This window comes from Taudactylus pleione, unplaced genomic scaffold (assembly GCF_031769625.1).
Source record: "Taudactylus pleione unplaced genomic scaffold, aTauple2 ptg000216l, whole genome shotgun sequence".
In the NCBI taxonomy this organism is placed as follows: domain Eukaryota; kingdom Metazoa; phylum Chordata; class Amphibia; order Anura; family Myobatrachidae; genus Taudactylus; species Taudactylus pleione.
In genome coordinates, this window is record NW_028284618.1 from 6,889,174 (window position 1) to 6,903,279 (window position 14,106).

General features: G+C 48.7%; 1 protein-coding gene across 2 annotated transcripts in view; it reads right to left on the reverse strand.

The window, feature by feature from the left end:
* Positions 1-14,106, reverse strand: part of STEAP1 (STEAP family member 1) — a 51,469-nt gene that overhangs the window by 34,128 nt on the left and 3,235 nt on the right. Inside the window, exons 2-3 of one of the 2 annotated variants that reach the window (XM_088478653.1) lie at positions 7,788-7,873; positions 299-397 (exon numbers count right to left, since the gene is read on the reverse strand). In XM_088478653.1, coding sequence (XP_088334779.1) covers positions 299-397; positions 7,788-7,811 — 123 coding nt within the window. In that variant the 5' untranslated portion in view covers positions 7,812-7,873. The remainder of the gene's footprint in view (positions 1-298; positions 398-7,787; positions 7,874-14,106) is intronic. The other variant, XM_088478654.1, reaches the window with a different exon arrangement.

Below are 14,106 nucleotides of genomic sequence, written 5' to 3' on the forward strand. Positions count from 1 at the left end.
GCATGGGCATAAAGCTGGCAGTGTGTCCTGAAACTGAGGCTCCCAGTCTCCTAGTTGGCAGAACACACCGTAGTTGCACTTTTGGCTGACAGCAGAGGCAGCTGGCGCTGGTAATCTCACATTCTCTTACCGCCAATACATTGGGAATTATTCTGGAAATACGGTTGTAGAACTAGTCTGTTAGACGAGCTTAATTTTTCACATGCAGATAATTGAGGCTAATAAATGCTGACATTATACAAACTGCGGGCATCTGTAGGATTACTACTATGCGGTATTTAATGTTATGAAAAATTACCGGTCTATTTTTGCATTCCGTGTCCCTCCATTGTCTTGGTGCCCAAATATCTTCTGCTACATGGGAGTTGTGCATCTCGTCTTCCAGTATGGGCGACGTCTGTAACAAAAACAATAAAAATCAATGCTGTTAGCCAACAAAAATTCAAGTTTGCAAAGTAGTCAATACAGCAAAAGAAAGATTTCGATTAATAATTAGCATTTTGTATGGTCGCAATGCGATTAGGACGCACCAGCAGGCTGTGCTGATTAATTTGATATGCGACCCTTGTATATCTGTGTGCGTCTAAAGGCCGGTACACACTAGACGATGTCTAGTGTGTAATGACCTCGTTAGGGATAAAACCCGGCGTGGTGTCGGCGTCGGCAAGTGCGTACACATTTGCCGACGCTGGGAGCGACAGCGAGGGTCCCGCTGATGATATCACCCGTCGGACCTGCATGCAGTTTAACGACAATGGCCCGTATTCAATTGACGGCGAAAAGTCCCAGACTTTTCGCATGCCGGAGTTTCCGCCGTCATCGCTAGTTTTGCCTCCGGAAAAGTATCACGCTCATCACCGATTTTCGCCCTATTCAATTGCAAAGGACGCGAGAACGCGTCCCGGCGAAACTGAAATCGGTGAAAAGTCCTGTCAGATTTGGGGAAATCAGCCCGTCACCCACCCAAAGATGCACTGACATCACTGGATCACTATAGATACCCCCGAATAGGCCTGCTGGAGGTATTTGGGGTGCCTATTTGCCCTCAATTGGTGCTATTTAGCGTATTTGCACAAGTGGTGAAGAATAGCCTTTAGCAGTTTTTTTTACAAAAATAAGTAGTCCCAGCAAATTTGGGGTACATGAAAAAGGGTGCTAGCATGGTTAAAAATCGGTAAACTGCATTTTTAAAAACGTAAAAAACGCACATTCAGCAAGCACCTGCAATAAAAAAAAAACAGCTTGGGCATACTTGGGGGACCCCCTGGAGTTGATTTTGCTAGTTTTTAAGTTTGTCCCCCCCCAATTTTTTATTTTTTTTTTACCCCAAAACGAAAGTACTTTTTTTGAGGTGATCTAAAGTATTTTTTTTTTTACTTTTTTTGATGCAGTTTACCTTTGGGGGACTGTCCCAAGGCTGCAGGGGTATTGCCGCAACTTTGCACCCCAAACCCCCAATTCTGCACTTTTTTCCGCCTCCTTTCAGAGACAAATCTTGTCCGCTGGTTACAAGGCACAGACTTTTCGCAGCGGTGGAAACTCTTTGCAATTGAATACGGGGAAAAGTTCTCGCCTGGCGAAATGACGTCACCGGCGAGAACTTTTCTCCGAGAACGGCTTTTCGTCTGCAATTGAACACGGCCCAATATCACTGACGGCGCGCGGGAACACGCATCGTCAGCGGTATAGACGGTACACACTGGTCGATGTGTCGTCTAATCAGAAGAGTGGCGAAGGTAGCGCCGGCGGAGCTTGTGCTCCTGGCACCTGCTCCGGCCAGGGCGTCACAGCAGCATGACCACCAACATGCGCCTTCTGCGCATGCGCGGCTCACCCCCCGCGTCTCTCCATGCCACACCGGGGAGCAGGAAGAGGAACATGCACGCTGAAAAGAGGGTAAGTCGGAGGGGGCTAGGGAAGGGGTTGGCTGGAGTGATGGGGCTGGTGTGGAAGGTGGCTGGTGTGGCAGAGGGCTAGTGTGACAGAGGGGTGGTGTGACAGAGGGGTGGTGTGGCAGAGGGGCTGGTGTGGCAGAGGGCTAGTGTGACAGAGGGGTGGTGTGACAGAGGGGTGGTGTGGCAGAGGGGCTGGTGTGGCAGAGGGGCTGGTGTGGCAGAGGGGCTGGTGTGGCAGAGGGGCTGGTGTGACTGGGGGCTGGTGTGACTGGGGGCTGGTGTGGCAGAGGGCTGGTGTGGCAGAGGGCTGGTGTGGAAGGTGGCTGGTGTGACTGGGGGCTGGTGTGGCAGAGGGGCTGGTGTTGCTGAGAAACCACCATATAGGTATGGTGTATTTTTATTGCATACACACAAAGCTGGATTTTATTAGTGGAATTGGAATATATATCTAGTCCTCTATGCCCCAATTCGTTTCTGCCTCTAATGTTTATTTTTATTTCCCTTTAATTTAACCCCACATGCTGGACATGCCTCCTCCCTGGCACACAGGAGAAAGGGGGGGGGGGGGGGGGCGCCGTATCATGTGCTCCGGGCACCCTGACCACACTCTACGCCTCTCCGTCCGATCCAACATATTGTCTAGGGCAGTGGTCTCCAACCTTAATTTGGGTGGGAGCTACTTGAGAAAAATGAGACGTCTTGATGAGACACAGTTTATTTTTGAAAACTAAAATCTGGCTAATAACCAAATTTTTCATAGAAAAACAACAATGTATTTATTAATGCAGTGATAAACATCAGTATATAGATAAATGCATTGTTGTTTTTCTATGAAAAATGTGGTTTTTAGCCAGATTTTAGTTTTCAAAAATAAAATGTGGAGAGCTGTCAGCGGGGAGCAGGGGGCTGTTGGGTGGTTTGTGCGGGATGGACAGGCCCCATCCCCCCTTTCAAAGTGCCCAACTCTACCTCTGATGCCTGAGAGCTGTCAGCAGGGGGCAGAGAGGGGATAAGTGCTGACAACAGCTGGCGCAGTACTGGGGAGCAAGGAGGGGTTAGGGGCAGGTAGTACTGGGGGTAGGGAGTGGGCATGGGTAGATGGCAGCTAGGGCATTACTGGGGGGCAAGGAGTGGGTTCGGGCAGACAGTACTGTGGTTAAGTAGAGGATAAGGGTAGATAGCAGTTGGGGCAGTAGTGGGGGGCAAGGAGGTGGTTAGGAGTAGGGAAGGGGTAAGGGTTGATATCAGCTGGGGCAGCACTGGGGGCAAGGAGGAGGTTATAGGGCCAGGCAGTGCTGGGGGTAGGGAGGGGTAAGGGTAGACAGAAGGGCAGCTTAAACTAGCAGTAGCAGCGGCCCATCGTCTCCATCCCACCACCGCAAACACCAGCACTACTGCTTTGCCAAACGGTGGTATCCCCTTCTGGCTGCTCACCTGCACCTCTTCACTGTTAGCAGAAGCCATGGGAAGTCACCCTCAGATACCCCACTTGTCACAGCACTACCAACGCACCAAACCAACCCCCACCCACTTACTTAAATTATCCTCCAGGTCTGGGAGTTCAGCCACACGCGCCGACACCGTTTTCTAGTCACAGGTCCTCGTGCCTGGTCCACATTCGCATTATGCTGCCCAGCTGCCGTCTGTTCTTGTAAAGCCAGGGGCCGTCCTCACACCGTATGGTGCCGGGGGCCGTCTGTGTAACCGGGCGACCGTTTGTATCTCTGTAGCACTAGGGCTGGGGGCTGCCCACTTGCCGAGGGACGCCTGTGGTGCCGGGGGTTATCTGTGGCGACGGTGGCCATCCTCACGCTGGGTGCCGCCAGGAGACGCCTGTGTGCCGAGGGACGCCTGTGTCCAGGAGGTAAGGCACTAAAGGTCTGGCTCCACCTCCACTTTGTATAGTCCTCCCTGGGAGACATCAATCACTGAATAAGGAGCCACAGTACTGGTCGGCGCAGCGCGTCCCCAGGGACCCATCCATTGTCCAAAAGTGAGGCCCCGATCCTCATATTCTTGCAATCACTGGCGAGCCACCCTGTCTGCGGCTGCGAGGTACCTGTAGCTCGCGAGCGACAGGTTGGCGACCGCTGGTCTAGTGTGTACCCGGCATGAGTCTCTGAATCTGTATACAAAGTGCTACAATGTAGCACCCACAGTTTTTTTCATTCCAAGTTCCGTTGTGTGTCATATACAGACTCAGGTGCACACAGATATAAAAGTCTGCTGGTGTGTCCTAGTCGCATCTAATTTCCGGCAAAAAAAAGACGCCCGACGCTAGCACAGTAGCGCGGGACCCGGCGACTCACTCACGCCAGGCAAGTCCTGCTGTGTGGAGTATTGAGACTAGATGGATGAGGACACATCTGTATATCATTACAATTTGTGTTAGAAGACTATATAGTACAATATATATTGTATAATATGTAGCCAAAGGGGCCGCTCTCCTGCCTCCAAGCCAGGGATGGAGGCGCACAGGATGGGTATGCTACGGGGAGTGATTGTTTACTAAGCTGTGAGTCAGATGTCTCAGTGCCTGTAGCTGTTTAAGGTCGGGTAACAATCACGCACTGTAGCTGCTGATGGCCTGGTAAGAACAGATTCGGGAGAGTCAGTCTGAGAAGAGACCACCGGGTCCTAGGAGGGAATATTGGGGGTCATTCAGACCTGCTCGCGAGCAGCAGTACGCTCGCAAGCAAGTCGATGTTCCCCACTGCGCATGCGCACGACGGAGGGAGCTCCGTCGTGCGCATGCGCGAGACCCGGGGAGCGACGGGCTTTCCATCGCTCCGGGTCTCGCACCAAGGGGGCGTGCTGTCGATGTTGATTGACAGCACGCCCCCTTTGGTGGGCGTGCCTGCCAGGCGGAGGCGTTCCCATGGGAACGCCTACCGTCTCAAGCCGGCCCCACTGACATCACTAGTGATGTCAGTGGGAGTGATTTTGGCTCTGATAGAGCCAAAATCACTCCTGGGCTCCCGTAGCGAGACCCTACCGCAGGGTCTCCATTGCAAGCCCGATGGTCGCGATGGTCAAGACCATCGCAACCATCATCATGGACGCTCGCATAAGCTGTGGGTGGCAACCCACAGCTATGCGAGCGTCCATGAGGACGCTCCAAAAAAAGGAAGGAGGGCCCTGATTCAGAGCGAGCGCTCTGGTCAGAACGTTCAGCTCTGAATCAGGCCCATAGGCTGCTAAATGGATTATCAGACTATGGGCCTGATTCAGCAAGGAACGCAAAGGAGAGAACGCACGCACCCGTCCTCTGCGAGAATATGCTAATCAATGCACACGCACGGAGACAGCAGCGCAAGATGCAGAAGCCCAGCGCCAAATTTAGGCCGCCCATCTCCCTTTACTCAAAGCCTGATCAGTACGCAAGATAGCGTAAACATCGGTACAATTGAGAACCATCGACCACATTTGCATAATAGTGGTTGACCAGAGCTCGCGCAGGATTTTGGTAGCTTCCTGTGTGCACGGAGTCTCATCGCTGCGTCCGTCGCCACACTGGCTTAATTATGGACGCCCCAAAACGGTGTCCCAACGCACAGGCACGCCTGCGTTCGCTTGACCACCCCCCACCACCCACAAACGGCACTTCCGGTCAATGAATATCGGAAGGGGTCTGCGTACACACTGCGTGTAGTCTGCGTACGCTTACCCGATCGCACTGGCTAGGTTGCGCACGCTCAGTGCGATGCATAAGCAGTACAAAAACATCGGCCAAGTGCGTGCGTTCTCTCCTTTGCGTTGCTTGCTGAAACAGGCCCTATGCCAAGTGTTAAAGATCTGGTGCAACAGTACACTTCTGTACTCTCTGGTTATACGGTATACAGTAATACGAAACATCATACTAAGAATTTATATGTAACAGCAGGAATATTTAATTGAATAAAACTTAGGCACATACATTTCTTTTTTTCTTTTAAATCCCAGTTTCATATGCAGTTTATTGATCAAAGACACACATATATTAGTGGATTGGTACATAATAACTGTGTTCAGTCCAAAACGACCAGAATGCGTACCGTATATACTCGAGTATAAGCCGACCCGAATATAAGCCGAGGTACCTACTTTTACCCCAAAAAACTGGGAAAACTTATTGACTCGAGTATAAGCCTAGTGTGGGAAATGGCAGCAGCTGGTAGTGCCCCCAGTAGTAATTCCCCTTGGTTGTGCCCTCAGTAGTAATCCCTCCTGGTAGTGCCCCCCAGTGGTAATCCCCCCCTGGTAGTACCCCCAGTGGTAATCCCCCCTTTTAGTGCCCCTGTAGTAATCCCCCACTGGTAGTGCCCCCTGTAGTAATTCTCCCCTGGTAGTTCCCCCAGTGGTAATCCCCCCTTTTAGTGCCCCCTGTAGTAATCCCCCCCTGTAGTAATCCCCCCCTGGTAGTGTCCCCTGTAGTAATCCCCCCTGGTAGTTCCCCCAGTGGTAATCCCCCCTTTTAGTGCCCCCTGTAGTAATCGCCCCCTGGTAGTGCCCCCTGTAGTCCCGCCCCCCCTAGTAGAGAGAGACGTGATAAGAATAAAAAGAAAATAAACACTTACCTGAAACTCCCGCTCCTGGTCCTGCCGCTGTCCGCTCCTTCGGCCGCTTTGCATGGCAGACACGTCGTCATGACGATGTGTCTCCCATCACACACTGCAGGAGCCGGAAGATGGCTCCCGCAGTGGGAGCAGCAGCAGCCGCTGAGAGTCTGACAGACTGCTGATTGATCAGCGGCTGCTGATTACAGCAAACACACAGCTGCCGGCTCCGGCGGCTGTGTGTTTGGCAGTGTGTAGCGCTGACCGAACTCCGTCCAGTCAGCGCTACACTTCACTCGAGTATAAGCCGAGGGGGTACTTTTTCAGCACATTTTTTGTGCTGAAAAACTCGGCTTATACTCGAGTATATACGGTAATCAGAGATTAGGACACCACTGGAGGCCTGCGTGAGTGGTCATTTGCCGACTCCATGTGCTCCGGCTGAACCTGTCCAATTTGACCGCACGATGTGTGCGCTTGTTTTCATCAGCAGGATTGCTCATTTTGTGCCCAGCTTAGCAATCATCAAAACGGAATGTCCCATTAAGTATAAGGGGGTTGAGCTTATTTCCCCTTCATGCTACGGACCTGGAAGTGATGTGAGTGAGGGCAGAAGTGCAGTTCCATGCCCATTAAGGCCACCTAAAGAAGAAAGTTGTCCCCTCGCGGGCTTGTCACGCTTCGGGCTCGGTAGCTCGCTACAAGGTTATATTCCCCCTCTATGCCCACTTGGATGGTAGTGAATGACGTTGGCTGATGACGTCAGGGTCCTCTCCGTGAAGGGGATTTAGACATTACCGTAAATTTACTAAAGTGAGAGTTTTTAGAAGTGAGTTTTAGAAGAGATGTTGCCAATAGCAACCAATCAGATTCTACTTAACATGTAACTAGCACCTTCTAGAAGATAATAGCTAGAATCTGATTGGTTGCTATGGGCAACATCTCTTCTAAAACTCACCTCTAAAAATTCTCACTTTAGTAAATTTACCCCTTAAACTGGGCATCCACTATACAATTATCTGTCAGATATCTGTCCGATCTGGCTGGTTGGAATGAAAACCTGGTAATGTATGGGAGCAAATGACAATCGACCATTTGTTCACAAACACTGGAAAATAGCCAAAACTTTTTGTTCAGACAAATTGGATAAAACACACAAATTTAACCAATTTGAACAATTTTTTTTGTCCTTTGTTTAGTGTTTGAAGCCATAAGATCAACTGTCATCTGCTCCCATACATTACCAGGTTTTCATTCCAACCAGCCAGATTGGACAGATATCTGACAGAAAATTGTATAGTGGATGCCCAGCTTTATTGTGACCTGATTTTGGTGGACAAAAAGGTGCGTAACTCACCTGTACATGAGTCTCCTCCTCCATGTTACCTTACTCAGGCACACCTAGGGTCACATGCCTCTAGCAGTAGAGTGGAGTAAGGGGAACTGTACAGATAGAGAGATCACAAAGTTACAGAGAACAAAATAAACACTTCGGCTATTTAAATAACTGTAGACATGAAGCAGCCAATAAACTATGTTCTGTGGTGGCTGCAAACAGTGAGCCTCTAGCAGCGTGCTGAGCTACACAGCCCTCAGACTCTTCTCTGATGAATGGCTGTCATTGTGCAATGTTAATAAAGTTATTTTCCTTAGTATATAAACTCACAGAGGCGTCATTTTTGTCCTCTCTTTTTTTCCGTGTCAGTAAATGTCTGACAAATGTCCTAACATGTTTATGTGCACGTGGGCTTATTTACAGTCTGTCTAGCAAGAGTAGCAAAAATAGAATGAACACATTAAAATACATAAGTCAGTGTAGCAAGATCAATCACTATGTTTGAAAATGCGAATAGTATAATGTGTACATTTTAAATTCTTGTGCATATGCTTATATAAGTACTCTTTATGCTTTATTTTCTTATTTGTAGCCACTTTTTAAGACTCTTCAAATCTCCTGTCTGACTGTCTGTCTTTATGTACTAGGCCACAACTCTTCCACATTTCCACACTTGGCTGGATGTTATTCCTATAAGCAGGGCCGGACTGGGACTAAAAATAGGCCCTGGCATTTAAAGAGCACACAGGCCCACCTTGCGTCAGCATCTGGCTCCTGGCATAGACTCCTCCCCTAACTATTCCTGACCCCTCCCACTTAAGTCTATGCTCTTACAAATATAATTAATATCAGAACAACAGACAAGTACACATCATAATAAATATTAGAACAAGAGACAAGTACACATCATTCTCTATTAAAATACATACAACAGAGCACATCCTGCTGGGAGTCAAACATTTGGTATTGTGTTGGTTCTGTTAAGTTGTGTGGGACACCTATAGATATATCTGTCCAATTCGTGTGGCGGGACAGAAAATCTGGGAATGTATGGGAGCAAGTAGCAATAGCAATTTGCTCCTAGATGCTGGAAAATGGACCAGATTTTCTTTCCCACCAGACAGATTGGACATATATCTATAGGTAAAGCTGGCACTTCACTGCTGTAGGTCATACACAAAGAGAGGGGAAGGCATTTTCCCAAGCCCTAGTTTAGCAGTTGTAGAAGATTAGATAGTGGTCACTATAGGACTTTTTTAGGACAGGGGTGCTGAACGCAGAGGACACATCTGTGCACACCAAAGCAGAGCTGTAACTACACATTTTAACAAGAGCGTTTGTGCTGCCATCTATAGGTGAAGCTGGGAAGGGGCGTAGCCACCTAATTTTTCACTTTACGCCACACAGTAGTGTCTCTTTTTCACATTACGTCACACAGTAGTGTCCCTTTTTCACATTACGTCACACGGTAGTGCCCCATAGTCACACTACAAAACACAGTAGTCTCCCTTAGTCACACTACACTGCACAGTAGTGTCCCTTATTCATGTTACATCACACAGTAGTGCCCTTTTTCACCTTTCGTCACACAGTAGTGTCCCTTTTTCACATTACGTCACACGGTAGTGCCCCATAGTCACACTACAAAACACAGTAGTCTCCCTTAGTCACACTACACTGCACAGTAGTGTCCCTTATTCATGTTACATCACACATTAGTGCCCTTTTTCACCTTTCGTCAGACAGTACTGTCCCTTTTTCATGTTACGACACACAGTAGTGTCGATTTTTCACATTACGTCACACAGTAGTGTTTCTTTTTCACATTACATCACACGGTAGTGCCCCATACCCCCGTTACGTCACACAGTAGTGTCCCTTTTTCATTTTATGTCACACAATAGTGTCCCTTAGTCACATACACAAACATGAATATTTGCACCAAACAAATATTATATAATGGAAATTTAATAAAAAATATATTGTATACAATTAATATTAATACTACATGGATCTGAAGGTTTGAAATAGCAACATACTAAAAGAAATAGAGGGAGACAGGAAAAAGAGAGGAGGAAAGGGGAGAGCCAGGAGAAAAAGAGAGGAGGAATTTGGGCAGCTGGGGAGAGAGAAGGAAAGAGGGGACCCAACATAGGAGAATTAGGAAGAGCCAGGAGAGAGAGGAGGAATAGGAGGAACTGGGGTAGAGAGCGAGAGAATATGGGGAGCCAGGAGAGACATAGGAGAAATATGGGAAGTGGGAAGAGAGAGAGAAGAAATAGGGAGAGCCAGGAGAGAAAGAGAAGGTATAGGTTGAACCGAGAGAGAGCAGAAAAAGGGAGAGCCACGAGAGAGTGAAGGAACAGGTTGAGCTGAGAGAAAGGGAGGAGGAACTGGGGAAGCTAGAGAGACATAGGAGAAATAAGGTGAGCTGGGAAAGAAAGAAGGAATAGGGGAAGCCAGGATAGAGAGAAGAAATTGGGGAGGCCGGGAAAGACATAGGAGAAGGGAGCTGGGAGAGAGTAGGAAGGAATAGGGAAAGATGAGAGAGCGAGGAGAAAGAGGGGAAGCTGGGAGAGAGAAGAGGAATAGGGGGAGACGGGAGAGACATAGGACAGAGAGGGAAAGCTGAGAGAAGGAAAGGGGGAAAAGCTGGGAGAGACATAGGATAAATAGGGGGAGACGGGAGAGACATAGGACAGAGAGGGAAAGGGGAGAGAGAGAGAGAGAGAGAGAAATGGGGGAAGCCAGGAGAGACATAGGAGAAATAGGGGAACCTGGGAAAGAGAGAGATGAAATAGGGGGAGACGGGACAGAGAGGAGGAATAAGGGAAGCTGGGGAGAGAGAGAAGGTATAGGGGAAGGAGAGACATAGGAGAAAGAGGGGAAGCTGAAAGAGACATTGGGCTCGATTCAATTAAACGCAAATTGAATAGCGCCAGTAATGAGCTCCCGGAGCTTTTCAAATCAGCGCGCTGCTAAGCCCGACTAAGGATTTCTTCTCGCATCCCTCCTAGGATGCAAGCAAAAATCCGACAAAAGTCCAGGCGCAATGCTGTTTTCTGCCCTTAGCGCGGCGGAAACAGCATCGTGCCGGGAAGTTTAGTCGGAGAATGCCTGTTCTCGCGAATAAACACCTTGTTTAAGGCGCGAGGGGCGGGAGAAGGGCATTCTCCGACCTAACAACGCGCAGAATTGAATAGCTCCGGGAGCTCATTCCAGGTGCTATTCAATTCACGTTGAATTGAATCAAGCCCATAGGAGAAAGAGGGTGAGCTGGGAGAGAGAGGAGGAATAGGGGGAGATGGGAGATAGAGGGTAGGAATAGGGAGAGAATGGAGACAGGAGGAATAAGTGCAGGCATCAGAGTTTAGGAATAGGGGGAGATGAGAGGGGAATAGGGGGAAACAGAAAAAAGAGAGAAGAAATCAGGGGAGATATAAGAGAGAATAAGAGGAGGAGGAATAAGGCGAGATGGGAGAGAGACAGAAGGAAATGAATGGCGGAGATGGCAGAGAGAGATACCGCATATACAGTAGTTTTGGAGTGTGCAGAGGTTTTACCTAGTGTCACCATATGCAGGCTCCTCTGAATGGCGTGTACTTCTTGTGCGGCTCCACCTCCTTGGCAGTAGACAGTCTGCTTAGCGCTCTCCCCGCCCCAGATTCCTTCCCACTGCCCCATTGCCATGGGGCTTGGTCGCGGCAGTACAACCACCCGGACTGCGCTGCGCATTGCTCAGCAATCAGATTTCAGGATTGTGCGGCCGCGTCATGACGCGACTGCATCAGGATGTCATTACGCAATGGCGCGGCCGCGCATTTGTGAAATCTGCTTGCTGAGCATGGCGGCACCCGGGAGGTTGTACTGCCGGGTAAGTCTGTGCTCAGCCAAAGCGGCCCATTTGACCATCGGCCCTTCTGGCATTTGCCAGAAGTGCTCGATGGCCAGTCCGGCCCTGCCTATAAGGAAATCTGGCACAATTCCGGTCCAATTAATGGATGGATTTGAATGAAAACTTCACAGAGGGGTGGCAATTGGCAATTGGTCTGGGATGCGTAATGTAGTGGTTGGGGTCCCTTTCCAACATCATGGCGGAGTGTGCCGGGCAGACCTTTGACCCAGGGAGCCTGTTTTGGGCCTTCCACTGGATGGATTTGGACAACATCACATAATAAAACTTACTTGAAGATTTAAACCTGGGCAACGGTACTTCAGATAGTTGCAAATAAATGTCTTCATAATAATCTCTGAATTGCATGTCAGTCACTAGAATTTGACCTGTATTGTAAATTGGAGACAATGGGCCTGATTCAGTAAGGGTCACGATTGCAATAACGATAACGCACGCAGTCTCACTGCGAAGATCTGCTAATGATTGCAATCGCAATGCCGTCGCAGCACCAACATAAGGACGCCCACTTTACCTTACACACATCTGTAATACTTTGCAAGTCTGCGAAACCATCGGCAATATTGAGTACAATCACAGCCTCACGCACACTTGTACAAGGTCTGACCTTACTCAGAAATTGCTAACATCATTGCACGCAATGAAAGCGCTGTGTATGGCATTGCAGTGACTAATTTATGCACGCCCCTGTAACGACATTCAAACGCACTGGCGGGCCTGCGTTTCGCCAACCCCCCCCCCCCCCACATCACCACCCCCGAACGGTGCTTCCTGTCAATCAATCTGCGTAGTCAATGCAATCACATCCTAATCGTAGTGGAGTCTTTGCGCACTGCGGTGCATACGCATGCACAGAATGCAACAATCATCCGATGTGTGCGTAAATCGCAGTTGCGATCATTAATGAATCAGGCCCAATGCTCTCTATATTCTAAGTCACTAGAGTACTCCCTGTGTTTGGTATTTGTCATTAGAATGCTCCTTGTGTTGTAGATCAGTCACTAGATTGCTCCATGTAATTTATGAAGGTCACCAGAATGCTCCCTGTATTGTATATAGGTAACAATAATGTTCTATTTATTGGTCACTAGACTGTTCCCTGTATTGTATGTATATAGGTCACTAGAAGGTTCTCTGTATTGTATATTAATAGAATGCTCTTTGTCATTAGAATTCTACCTGTACTGTATATTAGACACTATACTGCTCTGTGTATTGCATATCGGTCAAGGTAATGCTCTATGTATTGTACATAGGTCATTATAATATTCTATTGAATAAGGGTTACTAGCATGCTCCCTTTATTGTATAATACTCCCTAGAATAGGGATGGCCATCGGTGGGGTGTCCATCGATGGTTACCATTGATGGGCCTATCAGTGATAACTATTGATGGTACACAAACCATCTATGGTTTGCACCCCCTCGATGGCCACTGCTGCTGGGGAATGCCTAGCTGCAGGCCAATCAAAAATGGAGGCAGAACTTATCGGCCTCCGGGGCGGGGCTAAGCTCCGTCCTGTAAAGAGAAAAAAAAAAAACACATCGGCTCCCAGTCATCCATCGATAGCAGAGAACCACTGGCACCCGCAGACCTCGCGGTGGCTTGGGGCACCAAAGGCTATAGCTACACCACTGCAACTGTGAATGCAGGCAACTGCACGGCCGCACCTGTTGGATCAAGTTAGATTCAGTCAGTGCGACAGCGAATGCACGGACAGCGGCTGAGTGGAGTCAAAGATGCCCAGCGTGGTCAGGTAAGTAATGGTGTCGGGGAACTCTTGCGGGGGCCTGCATAAGGGGCACAACTACAGGGGTCCCTGCATAAGGGGCACAACTACAGGGGTCCCTGCATAAGGGGCACAACTACAGGGGGCACTACTATAGGAAGCACTAGATAATGGGCACAACTGCAGGGGCACTACTACAGGGGGCACTGTATAAGGGGCACTAACTTGATACAAGCAGTTTTCAGATTATAAACTATGTTCCCAATAATCTGGTTCTACACGGACATAGAAACTGTGCAACCTGTCTTGAGCTGAGGTCACAGACTGGCAGGAGCGGTTGGTGAGATAGATCTTTCAGGGTGGGATGTAATGGACATTACTGTGTGGCATAATGTGTAAGGGGCATTACTGTGTGGAACAATGTGCTATTAGGGGTATTACTTAGTGTGACATAATGTGTTATAAAGGGCATTACTGCGTGGCATTATGTGTTATAAGGGGCATTATTGTGTGGCATAATGTGTAAGGGGCATTACTGTGTGGCATAATGTGTTATAGGGGGATTAAGGTGTGGCATAACCTGTTATAAGGGGCATTACTTAATATGGCATAATGTGTAAGGGGCATCACTGTATCACGAAACCACACATCTCTTTGAGGAATGCGCGTCATCTTTGGGTTTTCGGGTTTTTTTGGA